This window comes from Podarcis pityusensis, assembly GCF_964106645.2.
Source record: "Podarcis pityusensis genome assembly, chromosome: 8".
Classification (NCBI taxonomy): Eukaryota; Metazoa; Chordata; class Lepidosauria; order Squamata; family Lacertidae; genus Podarcis; species Podarcis pityusensis.
This window is the reverse complement of record NC_138033.1, coordinates 12485028-12501410: the sequence shown is the minus strand read 5'-3', so window position 1 is coordinate 12501410 and position 16383 is coordinate 12485028. Positions and strand designations below refer to the sequence as shown.

At 43.1% G+C, this 16383-nt stretch overlaps 1 protein-coding gene across 7 annotated transcripts in view; it reads right to left on the bottom strand.

Moving 5' to 3' along the window:
* Positions 1–2096: 2096 nt before the first annotated feature.
* LOC308484449 (uncharacterized protein) overlaps positions 2097–16383 on the bottom strand; it is a 54693-nt gene continuing 40406 nt past the window's right edge. For 6 of the 7 annotated variants that reach the window (XR_013989918.1, XR_013989919.1, XR_013989920.1 and 3 more), the window contains one exon: positions 2097–2525. Coding sequence is in view for 2 of the 7 variants with exons in the window: in XM_081019414.1 (XP_080875540.1) it covers positions 2362–2525 (164 nt within the window). In the remaining 5 variants the exon portion in view is untranslated. Of the gene's footprint in view, positions 2526–2875; positions 2999–5562; positions 5710–16383 lie in introns of all 7 variants that reach the window. The other variant, XM_081019413.1, reaches the window with a different exon arrangement.

The following is a 16383-nucleotide window of genomic DNA, read 5'->3' as shown; positions in this document are numbered from 1 at the left end:
AATACCACATGGAGTTCAGTGTGGACTATGGAAAAGGGGCTGATCTGTCGAGAAGGGACAAAAATACTGTCAAGTTGGAGTTTCCACGAGTGAAAGGAACAGGAGACAAAGTAAAGTACAGGTATAAATATGAAGAAGATCTGCAGAAGGGACATGGAAGAGACTTAAGGGCCTTGGACATAAGATTACCAGGTTAATGAACTAGATGGATGGGATAGAAAGGACTGACAAAACCCGGGACCAGGAGGAAGAGACGTTGGATGAAGATTGGAAGAAAGAAAATTTATTATTTAGGATTGTTTTGTAAAATTAATGAGTATTAGAAAAATGTTGGAACGACACATGGATTTGTCTTTAGCAGAAATGTTAAAAAGAACTATGCAAGAATATGTTATGATTATGAGAAATCGGTTTTTTATAGTAAAATAAGGTTAAAATAGATTAAGGTAATTTAATGACAGAATATTATGAAAAATGGGAAGGATTTGCTGTGATAATTAATAACTAGAATACAAAAAAGGTAGGTGTGAGAAGGTCGATGAAATAAGGTAATGACAGTTAAGGATTTGAGAATATTGGATCTGTTTTTAAATTTTTGTGGTTTACTTTTGTTTTTTGATTTTGATGTGTTATGTGTTTTGGTTTTGCTTTTTGCTTTTGATTTTTATCGATTTGTATTGTTTAATTGCTGTTTGTTTTTCTCTTGTTTTTTTTCTTCTTTGTCTTTTTGTTTTTTCTGTAATTTTAAAATGCTTAATAAATATCATTTAAAAATAAATAAATAAACGGCTCAGGGTCGTAATATCTCAAGGACTGCAACTTTCCATATGAACCCACCCAGATCCTGAGATCATCTTCAGAGGCCCTTCTTCACGTGTCTCATCCTCAAGAGGTCCAGAGGCTGGAAACACAGAAACGGGCCTTTTCTGTAGTAGTTCTCCATTTTATAATGAAATGATTTTAGAATCATTTTAGAATATTGTACTATTTTATTGTTGTTAGCCGCCCTGAGCCCGGCTTCAGCTGTGGAGGGCGGGATATAAATAAATTTTATTATTATTATTATTATTATTATTATTATTAGTGGTAGTAGTAGTAGTAGTAGTAGAATGCTTCATTATACACCTTTATGCACCAGGTAAAAACATTCCTCTTTAACCAAGCCTTTGTTTGATTGGCATCCTATGCCCTTTTAAAATGTGTTGGGGGAGTTATTGGGTTTTTTTTACTTTGTTTGTGTATTTTGTGGTTTTATATTCTGTGAACCGCTCTGAGACCTCTGGATATAGGGTGGTATATAAATTTTGACACCAACAATTATTTAGAGACTTCAGGTACCAAGCAACTAACATGTGTAAATAAGAAGATGATGGTGATGAAGAAGAAGATGATGGTGATGGAGGAGGGACACTATCACTATCACAATCACTATCACAAGAAATCTTGTGATACAGTGAAACTGTAATTCGTTGAGGGACAATTTGTAGCACATCCCATGTCATCCTTGCCATGTATTTTAGACCCACCTGTGATGGAGAAGAATTAAATAACTACATCTGCAAAACTTCTCATCAGTTCCCTCCTTTCTGAAATCTAGATGATGTTTACTAATTTAGTTTTTGGCCAATTGGGTGATGGAGGAGGGACACTATCAGAATGGCACTCTCCCTGCCCCCTCCATCATGATTCCCAGCATCTGGGAGTCCCAATGTTTCTCATTTTTAAAAGAAAGTATCTAAGCTTCAAGAGTCAATTAGATAACAACATTATACCATTATCCTCCTCATGAGGTGGAAGTGAGGAAATCTACATTGTTCATTTTATTACTGTTTCGCAAAGGAAACTAGTAAAGGACAGATACCTCTATCCCCTCTCATTGAATTTTATGCTGCTGATTCTCAGGGAAATCTGGAAAATTGGCCTGGGCTTCCAGAAACATAATGTGATTAGTTATTAGTAACTTTATTAACTAATAGTCAAAATAAAACTTAGTTTATTAATTAATAATTATCCATTTGTTCCTTCTAAAGACTCTGTCCTTCACCACCACCACTGCTAAATATTGTTAATTTGATAAATGCAGAAACACAACAAAATTTTATTTGCCACACTAGTTTATTATGTTTATTATGAAGGAAGGAAAAATTACCCCATAAACCATATCATGAGACATAGCTCCCAAGCCCCACATTTCTCTATGCCCTGCATCCCATTCAGCCTCCACCAAATGCCAGATAAAAGACACAGGAGTCCTGTGAATTCCAGAAACTCTGCAAAGCCACCATCAAAGAGACAATCTCCACCTCTACCGAGGCTGCAAGTGGTGGGATCCAAAATGATGGAGACATTCTTCTCTCCTAACTACCCTTCATTGTTGAGCTTCTTTCCAGAAGGCAGAGTATCACCGCATCGTGCTTCTGTTATAGTGCCTGAAAGGTAGTCATAATACGGTGATGTCCTAGCCAACTCACAAAACGTTGGAGTGGCACAGCCGTTATAAACCTTATCAGGAACCGAACTGTCATCTGGTAAAGAGAAAGAGGCATGGTCACATGTGTATTTTTATTGTTATTATGCAAGAGAGGCTTAATCCACATTCTGGGATGGAGAGAGAGAGAGAGAGAGAGAGAGAGAGAGAGAGAGAGAGAGAGAGAGAGGCAGAGGCTCAATATTGCATTTTGGATCACCGCTCCATAGGCTCAACTATATACTGCATAATACTGTAATATGTTCAGGGGGAAAACCCCTGTCCTTCCCCACAAAACTTGAAATCTTTTTTCTGGCAGGAAGTTGCAAACAGAATAAGAGAGCCACCAACCCACCCTGGCAAGCTGTGTTTCTAATCTCCCTCACATTTGTTGTCAGTGATACTTACCGTGAACAAGGACAAACTCAAAGCATCGAGTCTCATCACCATTACAGCTGAGATTTTCCCACTTCGGATAATCTTCTGGGCCAGAAGCATGACACATTAGCCCATTGTTTTCATATGATGGATCTGCCAAAAGCAATCCGTACAGTAAAAACATGGATCCAGCCCATATATTTCCATAAAAAATCCTAGGCCTCAGTTCTATAATCCTACAAGAGGATTGCATTAATCAAGCAGATAATGCAGATCTGGTTATTACCTTGAATACCTAGACTGAGATGCCAGCAGTCGGATTGCAGGACTTCACCTGCTCTGGATGGTGTGTTTTGGAATGGGGAGAGAGAAGCCAGACAGGCTTCAAGTGGTAGGCCACCCATTTGTGAGCCAGGCCCAGCCCTGGTAGGCATATGTTCCAACATTTCCTGAGAGGACATTGGGACATCTCCCGCCCCCGCCCCCGCCCCCCCACAAACACATGGATATGGCCGGGAAAACCCAGATGTTTGGCAGCCCTACATTATGCTGTTTACTTTGTTACTATGTTGTAAACTATGCTGTCACCTATTGCTGAAGGGTATACACATATATATCTAGATATAGATATATACATTTTGAAAATAGTAAATACAGCTTCTTCTTCTTCTTCTTCTTCTTCTTCTTCTTCTTCTTCTTCTTCTTCTTCTTCTTTGTATTCAATACACTTATATATGTTTTAAACTTTTATGTACCACAATACAGTCTCTAAGTGGTTTGCCAATTAAAAATGTGTGTGTGCGTGTGCGTGTGTGTGTATGAAACTGTGAAACTACAAAAAAAAAAAAAATTACACATAGCTACAATGCAATGCAATAAAGCAATCAAATCTCAAAAGAAATAAAACTAAGTTATATTTAGATTCAGGGATCCTTTCCCTCTCTTCAGAGACCCTTTTGCCAAGACATCTCCCAACTCACTACACATTACACTGAATTTATGCCCTACATTTACACAAATAATAAAATACCTGCTACTCAGTCAGTATCACTGATCATATTCTGTTTTACAAATGCACACAAGCACATCATCTGCCCAGTCACTCCAGCATTTCTTACTCAAGTCACCATCCCCTATCACTAGTCACTCCTTCCACACAACAAAAATGTACTTCAAACACCGAAGAAAGAAAGAAATGGTTCACTTACTGAACCATATAAAATAATAATACAAATTGCCACCCATTAGTCACACATATATTCCTGACAACAATTTCGCTACTTCCCAGGTCACAGTTTCCCTTTCCAGACTCTCACCTGAGGAGGGGTGGAAGTGCACACAACCCTCCTGATACCCCTTCCTTCCACCAAGGAGGGTCCTGAGAAAATTCAACCTGCACAAGAGGCCATTTTTAAACCTTGGCTGAGGGCACCCTCCTCACAGTCCCAATGCCCTTTGGCGCAGCAGTGCTGCTTTTGTCGTTCTCTGGCTGGAGAGCCATCAGCAGCAACTACAGGTCAATTGACTTCCTCCACAGTTCTCCCGTGCAGGAGAACTCCTAGGATGTAGTTGGGCTAGTAGGGAGCAAGGAAGAAATGTATTGTGTGTCCAGGCAGAGAACCCCCTCTCCCCTGGGAGACAGGCCCAGAGCAATGAATCATACATGTCAACATTTATTATGATTAAAATGGCCACAACATTATTCACAGTTTCACATGTAGGAAACTTTGGATTAGGCATTGGGCATGTATCCCTCTCAGCCCCCCGGCCAGGAAACTGAGGCACAGCAGAGTTACTCGGATCAGAGGGGGCATTGTAAAATGCATCTTTACATAGCCAGCCCCCACTTCTCCAAACAATTTTGGGAAGTTCACCAACAACCTACCAGTGTATGGCCAGTGACCCCCTTCACACAAGTCCTGAACCCTGAAAACGCCATTGCAAGGAGGGGTGAGTCACCACTGCAGTCCCCCCCCCCCCTTTAGAATGACGACTAAAGTTGTGACAATTCCTATGGGGAAGGTGAAACCTGCGGAGCAGGGACAATTCCTTCCTGGCTCTTCAACAGCAACCATCATAAGACAAACCTGAAAGGAAAATGGTTAAACTAAAATAAAAGGAAAAGATTAAAGAGAGGGTTGGGTGGGTGAAGCTCAGGAAACGACTGTGCGTCCCACGCTGGCTCTGCCCCACTTATAAAAGCCCAGAGTGGACCAAAATGAAATTTTCTCACTCGCGGTCCGCTCACTTGGCCTGGCGCTTAGTGACACCACAGACTGGCTGGTTTAAATAGGGGTTTGGCAGGAACCACAACGGTCTGTGACTATTGGAAGGCAGGCCAGCTCAGGCCGACTGGCTTCTCTCTAGGGAGATCGGGAGTACTGCGTGCTGGTCCGCAAATGGCACCCACTGTCAGATGTTTTAGTGGTTATTCATCTCTCTATCGCTCCCCAATCCCCCAATAAATGAAGAATCACCCAGGGGTCATTTGAAGCTCTTTGTCAATAAATGCTTCAGACAGGACACTTGCTTCCCCCTTGAGACACAGATGGTGATGTTGATTCTAATCATCTCCCATGTAAACTAGGAAGATGGTTATTGCACTGGAACAGTATCATTTGTCTATGGGCAACCAATGGGGAAATGGGAAATCTCAATGATATTCATGCTCAGGGATACATTGAGATATATAATTCTACAAGAATGCAGCTACTTACCATGAATATATCTTTCGTTGCAAAAGTCATATTGGCAGCAAACGATAACACTCCTTAAGTAACCTTCAAATGTAGAGAAGGTGTAATTCGTTGAGGGACAATTTGTAGCACACCCCTTTTTTAACATGGTGGGTATTGGAGACCCATCTGTGAGAGAGAATTGAAAAGACTAAATGTGCAAAAATTCAAATCACATCTCTCCTTACTGAAATCTATTTTTTTAAATAATATTTATTGCTTTTACAACAATTTAAACACTACAGAAAAACAAACAAAGAAAAAACAATACATTACAATACAAAGACACTGCCTTACACTAAAACATTAAACTAACAAGACAAAACAAAAACAATTTAAAAACACATCAACAAAGAAAAGAAAAGAGGGAAAAAAATTCAATGTCTTATCTTTCTTTCACATATTTCCACGACCTCCTCACACCTCCCTTTTTGTATTCCACTTCTATTAATTATTTCAGCAATTCCTTTCCATCTTCCCCTGTTTCCTATCCTATAATTATCTTAACACATTTCAACCTTATTTTTCTTTTAATACTCTATTAATCTATTTGTACTTAATTCCTTATAACCTTTCTACTAAAGCCATATCACTTCATTCCAACATTCTTCTAGCATTCCTTAATTTTACAATATTTCTGTAAATAGTCTTTAAACTTTTTCCAGTCTTCTTCCACTGACTCTTCTCCCTGGTCTCGGATTCTGCCAGTCATTTCCGCCAATTCCATGTAGTCCATCAGCTTCATCTGCCATTCTTCCCTGGTGGGTAAATCTTGTGTCTTCCAATACTTCGTGATGAGTATTCTTGCTGCTGTTGTTGCATACATAAAAAAAGTTCTATCCTTCTTTAGCACCAATTGGCCGACCATGCCCAGGAGAAAGGCCTCTGGTTTCTTAAGGAAGGTATATTTAAATACCTTTTTCATTTCATTATAAATCATCTCCCAGAATGTCTTAATCCTTGGGCACGTCTTAATCCTTGGGCACCTTCTTTCAAAGGTGAAAGAATGTACCTTCAGTCTCATTACATTTCCAACATTTATTATTGGGCAAATGGTAATTTTTTTCAAGCTTAACTGGTGTCATGTACCACCTATAAATCATTTTCATCTCCTTACTGAAATCTAGATGATGTTTTTAAACATTTTTTTTGTCAAATGGGTGACTGAAGAAAATAAAATATGTCAAGCACTGAATTTGCAAGCTAGTAATTCAAGTCATTTCATTAGTAATCAACCAATGAGTACAACATATTTTCTTCTCCAAAACTGTGTTATTTCCTTAAAAGATTGCACATAAATGGGTCTAGGCAGACTTATTTTTGCTAAGGGCTCGAAACAGGCTAATCTACAATCCATCTCTACCTAATAATCAGTTAGTTGTTTCAGAGGCCCACTCAAGAATATGCCATATACTATATTTTTAAGAGGCAGAAGAAGAATATATTACTATGCTATGCATTTTTGTGTTTTTATACTGTAAACCGCCCTGTGGTCCTTGGATGAAGGGTGGTATAGAAATTTAATAAATAAATAAGATGGTAAGAAAAACTGGCAACCCTGGAAAAAGAGAAGGCTAGTATGGAGGTGGTGAATGTTCACTTCACAGGCCAAGTTTGTAGGAGAAAATAAAATACAATGAAAGAATTAAAGGCAATAAGAAAAGTACAATTAAAAATCACACAGCTTTTAGCACATCAGTTGATAACTGCTGCAACAAACAAATGTATTGGGGGGGTGGGAATTGGGGACTGCGTCTGCAGAGCTCCCAAACTCAACATCCCTACTGCCTCTTTGCCTCAATTTGCAAACTATATCAGGTTGGTTAATTCACTTAACTCATGATGCTCCAGCAACTTTACATTCCTGTTTATCATTGTGGCCTCTCACTCAGGTACAAGTCTCTATAGAGTTGAAAATCACCCACTGAAGACAACCAGAATGATTACAAAGCACTACCACCCACCCACAGCTCAGATAGCTTTTCCAGGAGGATCCACTGGTTGGTGCATGTAACCTTCTAAGAGGAAATGTATATATGTCTGTTCATGTTGGCTTTGTTTTTTAAGAGAGATATTTGTGTGAAATGTCAGAGTGTGCCTGTCAGGGTTTGCCTGTCAGGCTTTTCTTTGTGGCTGATTAGCTGCTCTCCCTGTGCAAAGGTCAGAGGGGGCAGGGTTTCTGTTGAGGCAGGTGATTAGCTGTGGGAGGAGCTTATCAGAGCTTGCAGGGCAGCGGCGCGCTCAGTTTGATCCATCTTTTAGATTTAGGGGACCTAGTCTCAAACGTTTGTTGGGGGAGACCTAGGTTTTTTGTGGGGGGAGTTATTTGTCCTGTCTTCACGCTTTTTATGATGGAGGATCGCTGTAGCCACCCCAACGACACGTTCTCAAGATGGAGGGGGAGGGAACAGCTGCAGTCGCCTGCAGTTCCTGCACAATGTTTGCCATCTTGCCAAAGGTTGCAGGCAGCTTTACCTGCAGCAATTGCATGTTGATTGCCCTCTTAAAAGACAAAGTCCAGCAACTGGAGGAATGTGTAGCTACGCTCCAAAGAATTAGAGAGCTGGAGGTCTTCTTGGAAGCAACAGAGCACACCGTCTCCACCAAGGAGGAGACAGGGGACTCCCCTGAGAAGGAGGCTAGTTCACCAACACAGGAGCCAGATATATGGAGAAACGTGACTCAAAGAAGTAGGAGGCCCAGGGTTCGGTCTGATTGTTTAGAAATACACAATCGCTTTGAGGTCCTCTCCCCTAACATGGAAGACGAAGAGCAGACTCCATTTGAGGATCTCTCCCTCATTACAGTCGATCAGGTATATGAAGACGAGCAGCAAAGTCAGTCCTCAGGGAATGTGCAGGCGATCTTGGAACGGACAGCTCACGGAAGAACCCCAACCAAACCTAAGAGGAGGCGTGTAGTGGTGATAGGGGATTCCCTACTGAGGGGAACAGAAGCAGTGATCTGTGGGTCTGACAAGATGTCTCGGGAAGTGTGCTGTCTCCCCGGGGCTAAGATCCAAGATGTAACTGAACGACTGCAAGGAATCATAAAACCCACTGACAAACACCCCTTCCTCTTGGTTCATGTGGGAACCAATGACACTGCAAGCAGAAGATCAAAAGAGACTACGAGGCTCTGGGCAGGAAATTGAAGCAATTAAATGCACAAATTGTCATCTCATCTGTCCTCCCAGTTGAACAACGTGGCCCAGGGAGAGAGGGAAAAATAGTGGAAGTGAACAGCTGGCTTCGCAAATGGTGTAAACAGGAACGGTTTGGATTCTTAGATCACGGACTGCAGTTTCTTGAAGATGGACTTCTGGCAAGCGATGGGCTGTACCTCACAATGGTTGGGAGGAATGTTTTTACCAAAAATCTCAGAAACCTCATCAGGAGGGCTTTAAACTGACTAATGTGGGGAAGGGAGACAGTGCTACTGAAGGTAGGAGTCTATCAATTGATGAAGATGATCATCCAAATGTCAGAGACCAAATGGAGCAAACAGCACGCAGACCTAGTGGTGGGAGGAAAAAATCCTTAAATAAGAGACACGGGGGAATGATTAATGGACTTCAATGTCTGTACACTAATGCGCAAAGCATGGGAAATAAACAAGATGAGCTTGAGCTCTTGGTACAGCAAACTAAATATGACATAATAGGCATCACTGAAACCTGGTGGGATAAGTCCCACGATTGGAATGTAATAATGGGGGGATGCAATCTATTTCAGAGAAACAGACCAGACAAGAAAGGAGGAGGAGTGGCGTTATATGTCAGGGATGTGTATACCTGTGAAGAGATCCAAGATTTAGAACCTCAAAGCCAAAGTGAGAGCATTTGGGTCAAAATTAAGGGAGAGAAGAATAACAGTGACCTCATTGTGGGAGTTTACTATAGATCCCCAAGCCAAACGGAGGACATAGATGATGCCTTCCTGGAACAGATGGCCAAGCATGCAAAAGGAAGGGAGATAGTAGTAATGGGGGACTTCAATTACCCGGATATTTGTTGGATGTCAAACTCAGCCAAGAGCATAAGGTCAAACAGATTCCTCACTGGCCTTGCAGACAACTTCATTGTCCAGAAAGTGGGAGAAGCAACAAGAGGAACAGCCATTTTAGATCTGGTCCTAACCAATGTTGATGACCTGGTTAGTGGGGTAGAAGTGGAAGGATCATTAGGCGTGAGTGATCATGCTCTTCTGAAGTTTACTATACAGCGGAAAGGAGCAGCCAAGCATACTAGGACTCAATTTCTTGACTTTAAGAAAGCCGACTTCATAAAACTTAGGGAAGTGCTGGGTGAGATCCCATGGACAGTAATACTAAAAGGAAAGGGAGTTCATGATGGCTGGGAGTTTGTTAAGAGGGAGATAGTAAAAGCACAACGTCAGGCAATACCAATGAAACGGAAACATGGAAGATGCTTAAAGAAGCCAGGGTGGCTATCTAAAGAACTTTTAACTGAGTTAAGATTAAAAAAGGATGTGTACAAAAAATGGAAAAAGGGGGAAACCACCAAAGAGGAATTCAAACAAATAGCCAGCACGTGTAGACACAAAGTCAGAAAAGCTAAAGCACAGAATGAACTCAGGCTTGCTAGAGAGGTTAAAAGCAACAAAAAAAGGTTTTTATTGGTATGTTCGTAGCAAAAGGAGGAACAAAGAAACAGTGGGGTCACTCAGAGGAGAAGATGGTGAAATGCAAACAGGGGACACATGTCGGGAAAACAGCCCACCAGGTGCGGAGGAAAAATGACGAAGAGTCATGGGTGAAGGTTTAAGCAAGGAGTGAGCTCTCTCCCCCAGCAGCCTTGCATGTTTATTAGCCTTGCGCACATTACATCATGTTGCATATACACGTGTAGCACTCGGGTGGAAAAAAGCTAGGGTTTGCATTTCTTAGAATAACTTCTCTACCGGACAGCATGACAGCCGCGTAAGCTTTGCGGTTTAGGCAGCGCGACACTGACCCAGGCATGTGGGGGAACAAGTCAGCAGATGCTTCCTCTTGCACAATCTTGCACAAGGGTGCTATTTTTTTATTGCATCCCCACATGCCCTCCTTTTTTATTTTATTTAATCAGAGTCATAAATTTCATTGCGAAAGCGCGTGTATCTGGCAACATATTCTCGGCGGGGGACACCTAAGGAAGTGCGTCGCGAAGACCACCACCCCATACAGTGGGTGATCAACGAGGGAACACATTGTATGCAACAACAAATACACACAAATCCTATAACCAATCCTAAGCCTATTAGCAATAAATGACGAAACCAAAATCCATCGGGAAGCCAGGAAAAAAGCCATTCCCAAGGGTCAGGAATGGGAGGATGTGAGATCGGATTTTGTTTAACCATGGCTTCCATTTCATTAATAGTTGTGGAAATACTAAGATTATAATCTTTTATATACATACAGCAGTGTGATAACACTAACCCACACACCCCTCCCTTGGAGGCCAAAATGGTGTCCAAAGCATAGCGGTTCTGCAGGGAAACCTCACGAATATTGGACATTTCTTGGTTAATTACTTTCAAGGCTTTTATAGTTGCATTGAATAGCCCTTCTGTCCAGTTGGAGAGTCTATGGAGGTCCCTGTAATTCATGGCAACACCAAGAGGGGGCAGGGCAGCCCTAGCAATTGCAGTTTCAGCATAATGAACTATAGGAGCGTTAGCATCTCTCTTATTGCGAAGCCGAAGCGAAGAAATATTGTCTAACTTATAAATCAATGGAACTACAATACCAAGGGTGCAAATCCCTGAAAAACTTTTAGGAATTTCCTTATAGGCTCTATGTCCGCAGAAAAGCCAAAGATCATTCTGTAAAACCATGGATGTCCTACTACTCTTTTTCATCCACCATATCCATCCATCAAAATCATTGCACATTGCATGCTGGCCCCATGTCATACGGTGGGTAACATTCCCTATAACTACTGGTGGTCTTCCACTGCGTGTGGTTGTGTTCAAGAAACAAGAGGAGGTATTGACATATTCATAAGTCCAAGCACAATTAGGGTAGTTCCCTAGAAATACAGATGTGTTATGTTTAAACTTAAAACACCTATCTGCTGGTTCTAACAAGGTCAATGCCACTGGTGGAAAACGTGTGCGGTTAATCTTGAGATTATTACTTATCTTAAAAGAATCATTAATGGGGATGCCATGCAACAATATGCCAGAGCGTCGAGCCTGTGGAGGAATATGCATACAAATCCAACAATTAGTATAATTCAAAATCTTTGACAATTGAGCCATGTCTTTTACAAAGGTATTATCAGTCCAGAGAGCATGATAGTCCTCTGAACGATTAGTTTTAGACAAAATACTGGGATCATGGCTAGCTGAGCGTCGATGTCTTCGAAAGTGCTGTGGATGCAGCCAGCCAGTAGAATTTTTTTGTTTCGGCCAATGTTGCAGGAACCAGATGAGCTGTGCAGGTGGGCAATATGGGTTATAAGGGAAAAGGACAGCAACTGCCACCTCTTCACAGCCTCTGTGAAAGAGGGTGGCAACATTTCCTTTTTTCAGAAACCAAAAACCTGGTTTAGTCCAACAACCAGTGCGACAGACACATGATCCCAATTGACCAATATAGGCTTTGTTAATTGGTGACAGGGAATGTTGGAAAGACCATTCCCAATTTGTGGTGGGAACACAAGTAGGGGTACTATCACGGGGCGGCAAAACCCATGCCAAACCTGTATATCGCGGGCATCCTTCATAGCCAGGAGAGTTTCCTAAGCAGGCAGCGGCAAAACCATAATGGAACCTTTTTGTGTGGTTCCAGGAGCGTCGTGGAGCTTGCAAAGAATAAGGTACAAGATGGTTTGGTAGTTTTGCAGGAAAGACTGGTATCGCTGTTACAGGTGATTCCAACCACGGCACGTTCAGGGTCAGATGGCGATGTCTCCAAGTGCAGTAGGGACTCAGGGCTGCAGGAAGGCGACGTCCGCCAGAGAGGGTGAAGTATGGCTCGTTGCTGCTTTCACTTCCGAGGCAGAAGCTCGCCAGGGTCGCACACAGCGCGCTGGTAACCAGGTAGGCCGTCCATCCAGGTCCACTGCCGCGTAGCCGCGTCCCCAGGAGATGAGTGACACAGGACCATGCCATGTTGGATCAGGTAGCTGTCTGTAAGATACAAGAGGTCGAGCCAAAGGCTCTGCTTTTCGAAAATGAATCTCAGCCGGTGTATATTCCTTATTATGGGGACACAAAATATGGTTAAGAGTGAATAAAACAGTATGCACAATTGAAGGAATCTCGGCGGAGGGGGCACTTCGACCTCCAAGTTGTTTGGACAGCAGAGTCTTGAAGGTCAGGTGCGCCCTCTCCACAATCGCCTGTCCTGTTGAATTGAAAGGCAAACCATGGATTAATTTCACATTCCATAAATCACAAAAGGATGAAAACTGAGAGGAAATATAGGCTGGGCCATTATCCGTTTTAATGCTTTGTGGCTTACCCATCACAGCAAAACAGCGCAGGGTGTGCTGAATGACGTGACAAGCGGTCTCACCCTTCAATGGGATGGCCCAGATAAATCCAGATGAGGTGTCCACTGTCAGGTGAACTTTTGAAAATGGTGCGAGCAGAGGGGTGTGAGTAACATCCATCTGCCAAACCGCAAGAGGGGACGTACCCCTAGGGTTCACCGCATCAAAGGGAATCATGGTTGGAGCCTTAGAACAGATAGAACATTGAGAGACAATGTCTCGTGCCTGTGCAATAGGGATTTTAAACATTTTTGCCAAAACTTTAGCAGGCTGGTGAAAGGTAGAATGAGAGAGAATAGGGTCAGAAAACAAGGAAAACACTTCAGATCGCAGTGCAGCGTCTGCCACGGCATTTCCCTGAGCCAAAAACCCTGGGTGATTGGTGTGGGAACGAAGGTGTGCAACATAAAAAGGATGACGGCGTTCTTGAATAAGATACTGCAAGGTAGAAAAAAGAACAAACAAATCAGCATCTAACGCAGGCGTGATATAAGAAACAGGCAGGGAAGACAGAAGGCGATACACATTTTGTGTATCAACAAGCAAATTAAAAGGTTTATCAGGAAAGAGTTGAAAGGCAAGGATTACAGCAGCAAGTTCAGCCCGCTGGGCGGACCTCTGTTGCTCAGTAAATTCAGTTTTCCATTTTCCACCCTCCTCCCATGCCACCACCCCCCGCGTTTTTGACCCATCAGTGAAAAGGGTAAGGGCAGAGGGGATGGGGGTCGGAGAGAGAGCAGTTTTTAAAGTATAGACAGTTTGAGAAAGAAAAGACAGGCGTGGATCAGAGGGGGGATTATGCGTGATGGTTCCCAAAAAATCCACAAGTGCTACTTGAGTAGCCACGGAGGTGGAAATCAGGTGTTGTGTTTCTGTGAGTGAAAAAGGCAAGTAAATTTTTTCAACGTCCAGTCCAGAGAGGGCTTTTGCTCGAGCGCGCCCTTTAATTACCAAATCCATTACAGCCGCTGGAGAGGAATAAATGTTGCGCGGTGGAGTATGCGGAAGGTGGATCCATTCCACAATGTTGACACCCGAGGGGGCAGCCGATTTCTGTGAGTAGAGAATGGCTGTAGGCAGCAAGGGTGTGGAAAAAATTGCCAAGGATAACTGCACATTGTGCAGAGTGTCTATGCGATCCACCATTCGGTCTCTTAATAAAGCATTAACCTGTTGTAAGGCTTGTAGCATTTCTTCTGTAACTGGGATGACTTCTCCAGGTAGTTTGTGTCCTTGTAAGGCAGAAAACATTGGTGACAAGGTGCTAGTAGGCAGATTAAGGTAATTCTTTATCCAATTCAGGTGTCCCAAAAGTTGTTGAAGGTCAACCAGCCTTAGGCGGGCAGGAAAAGACAATTGGGGAACAACCGGAATGGCTGCTTGTTGTGTCAATTTATGTCCAAGATATAACATAGGCAAAGTTTGCTGAACCTTATCTGGGGCAATACACAGTCCAAAATCTGTCAGGGCAGACGTAAGGTCTTTTAATAATTCCATTGATATGTCCTGTGCAGCCACAAGGATATCATCCATGTAATGACAACAAATAACCTCTAGGTGGCGCTGGCGGAAAGGTTTTAGGGCTAAATTGACAAAGTGCTGGCATAAAGTTGGAGAATTTCTCATACCTTGTGGCAGAACAACCCATTGGTAGCGTTCCGTTGGTTGAGCATTGTTGAGAACAGGCAATGTAAAGGCAAAACGCTGACGATCTGCCGGGGCTAGTGGTATGGAAAAGAAGCAGTCTTTTATATCTACCACCAGAAGTTTGTGGTCTTTTGGTATCATATTAAGATTAGGAAAACCAGGCTGTAATGCGCCCATAGGTTGCATCTGGTTGTTTACCATCCTTAAATCCTGAATGAGCCTCCAATGGCCAGAGGTTTTCTTTTTGATGACAAAAATTGGTGTATTCCATGGGGAGGAAGAAGGCTCTATGTGTCCGAGGCGAAGTTGTTCCGAGACAAGCTGGGCCGCCGCTGCAAGTTTGTCTTTAGTCAGAGGCCATTGCTCAACCCAAACAGGCGTGTTTGATGTCCAGGTGAGGGCTAGTGTGGTCCTCGGGTGTGCAGGGGCGGCCCTTAGAATAAATTTGTCTGAATGGAAGAGCCTGAGGCTTCAAGAACATCCCGTCCCCAAAGACAAACAGGAATGTCCAAAATGAGAGGATAAATGGTGACAGAAAGACCCGAAGGGCCTTGAATCATAATTGGGTGAAGGCTTTGACAAGCTGGGGTTTCTCCCCCGACACCCAAAACTTGGGCAGCTGCCTTTGTAGGCCATTCGGGAGGCCAGGCTTGTTTAGCAATCACAGTAACGTCTGCCCCTGTATCTAGAACCCCCTCTACCTCACGTCCACCCAGTGTCATTTTTAAGGTAGGGCGCTGAGCTGTGAGAGGCATTGCTGCAGCAATTAAGGGGGTATCTGTAGGAGTTGTGGCATCCGCAGGGAGCAGTATGACTTTAGCCACTGGCGTGCCAGATGGGAGATGGCAGGGGCGATCAGCATATAGCGTAATGGTGATTGAATCATAGGGTCCTTGAATGGTTCCAGGCACAGCATATACCCCAACAGTTTGTGCAGAGGCAAGTGGCAAGACAAGACAACGTTGAGAATTGTCTATAGCAAATCCACAGGCTATAACCAAGGCTTTGTGAGGACAAAATGGAACCGGGAATCGTACATCCTGAGTGAGAATAAGTTGTGGCATCAGACATTGTCCCCCTATTGATTTACTGGGGCCCGGGGAGGGCCCGTTTGCCGGTTTCCCTGGTTCTGGGATGATTGTCCTTGGCTAGAGGTTTGATTCTGATTAGCAGGGTTTGAGTGGCATTGATTTGCCCAATGAAAGCCTTTCTTGCAGATAGGACACTTAGAGGGGGGGCGCTTTCCAGACTGACTGCCAGTGGAGCGGCATTGTGCGCGGAAATGGCCAGGCTTATTGCATCCAAAACAAAGTTTGTCTTTCATAGGGTTGGCAGCCTGGGATAAAGCTGCGGCAAGTAGCCGTGCCTTGTGGCTTTCTGAGCCGATGGACTGACAAGCCTTTAGCATGTCGGCTATATTTATCCCTTGCTGGCTGATCAGAGGGCGAAGTGCCACTCTACAATCCTCACTCGCATTATCAAAGGCAAGTTGTTTCAAGATCACCTCCTGAACTTGAGTGTCTGCTATTTGGCGCTTCAAAGAGTCATATAGGCGATCGATAAAGGCAGCATATGGCTCATTTGGACCTTGGCGAACAGTACCCCAACGGGACGTACTGTCACCCTTCGTGTCAGGCACCTTTTGAAACGCT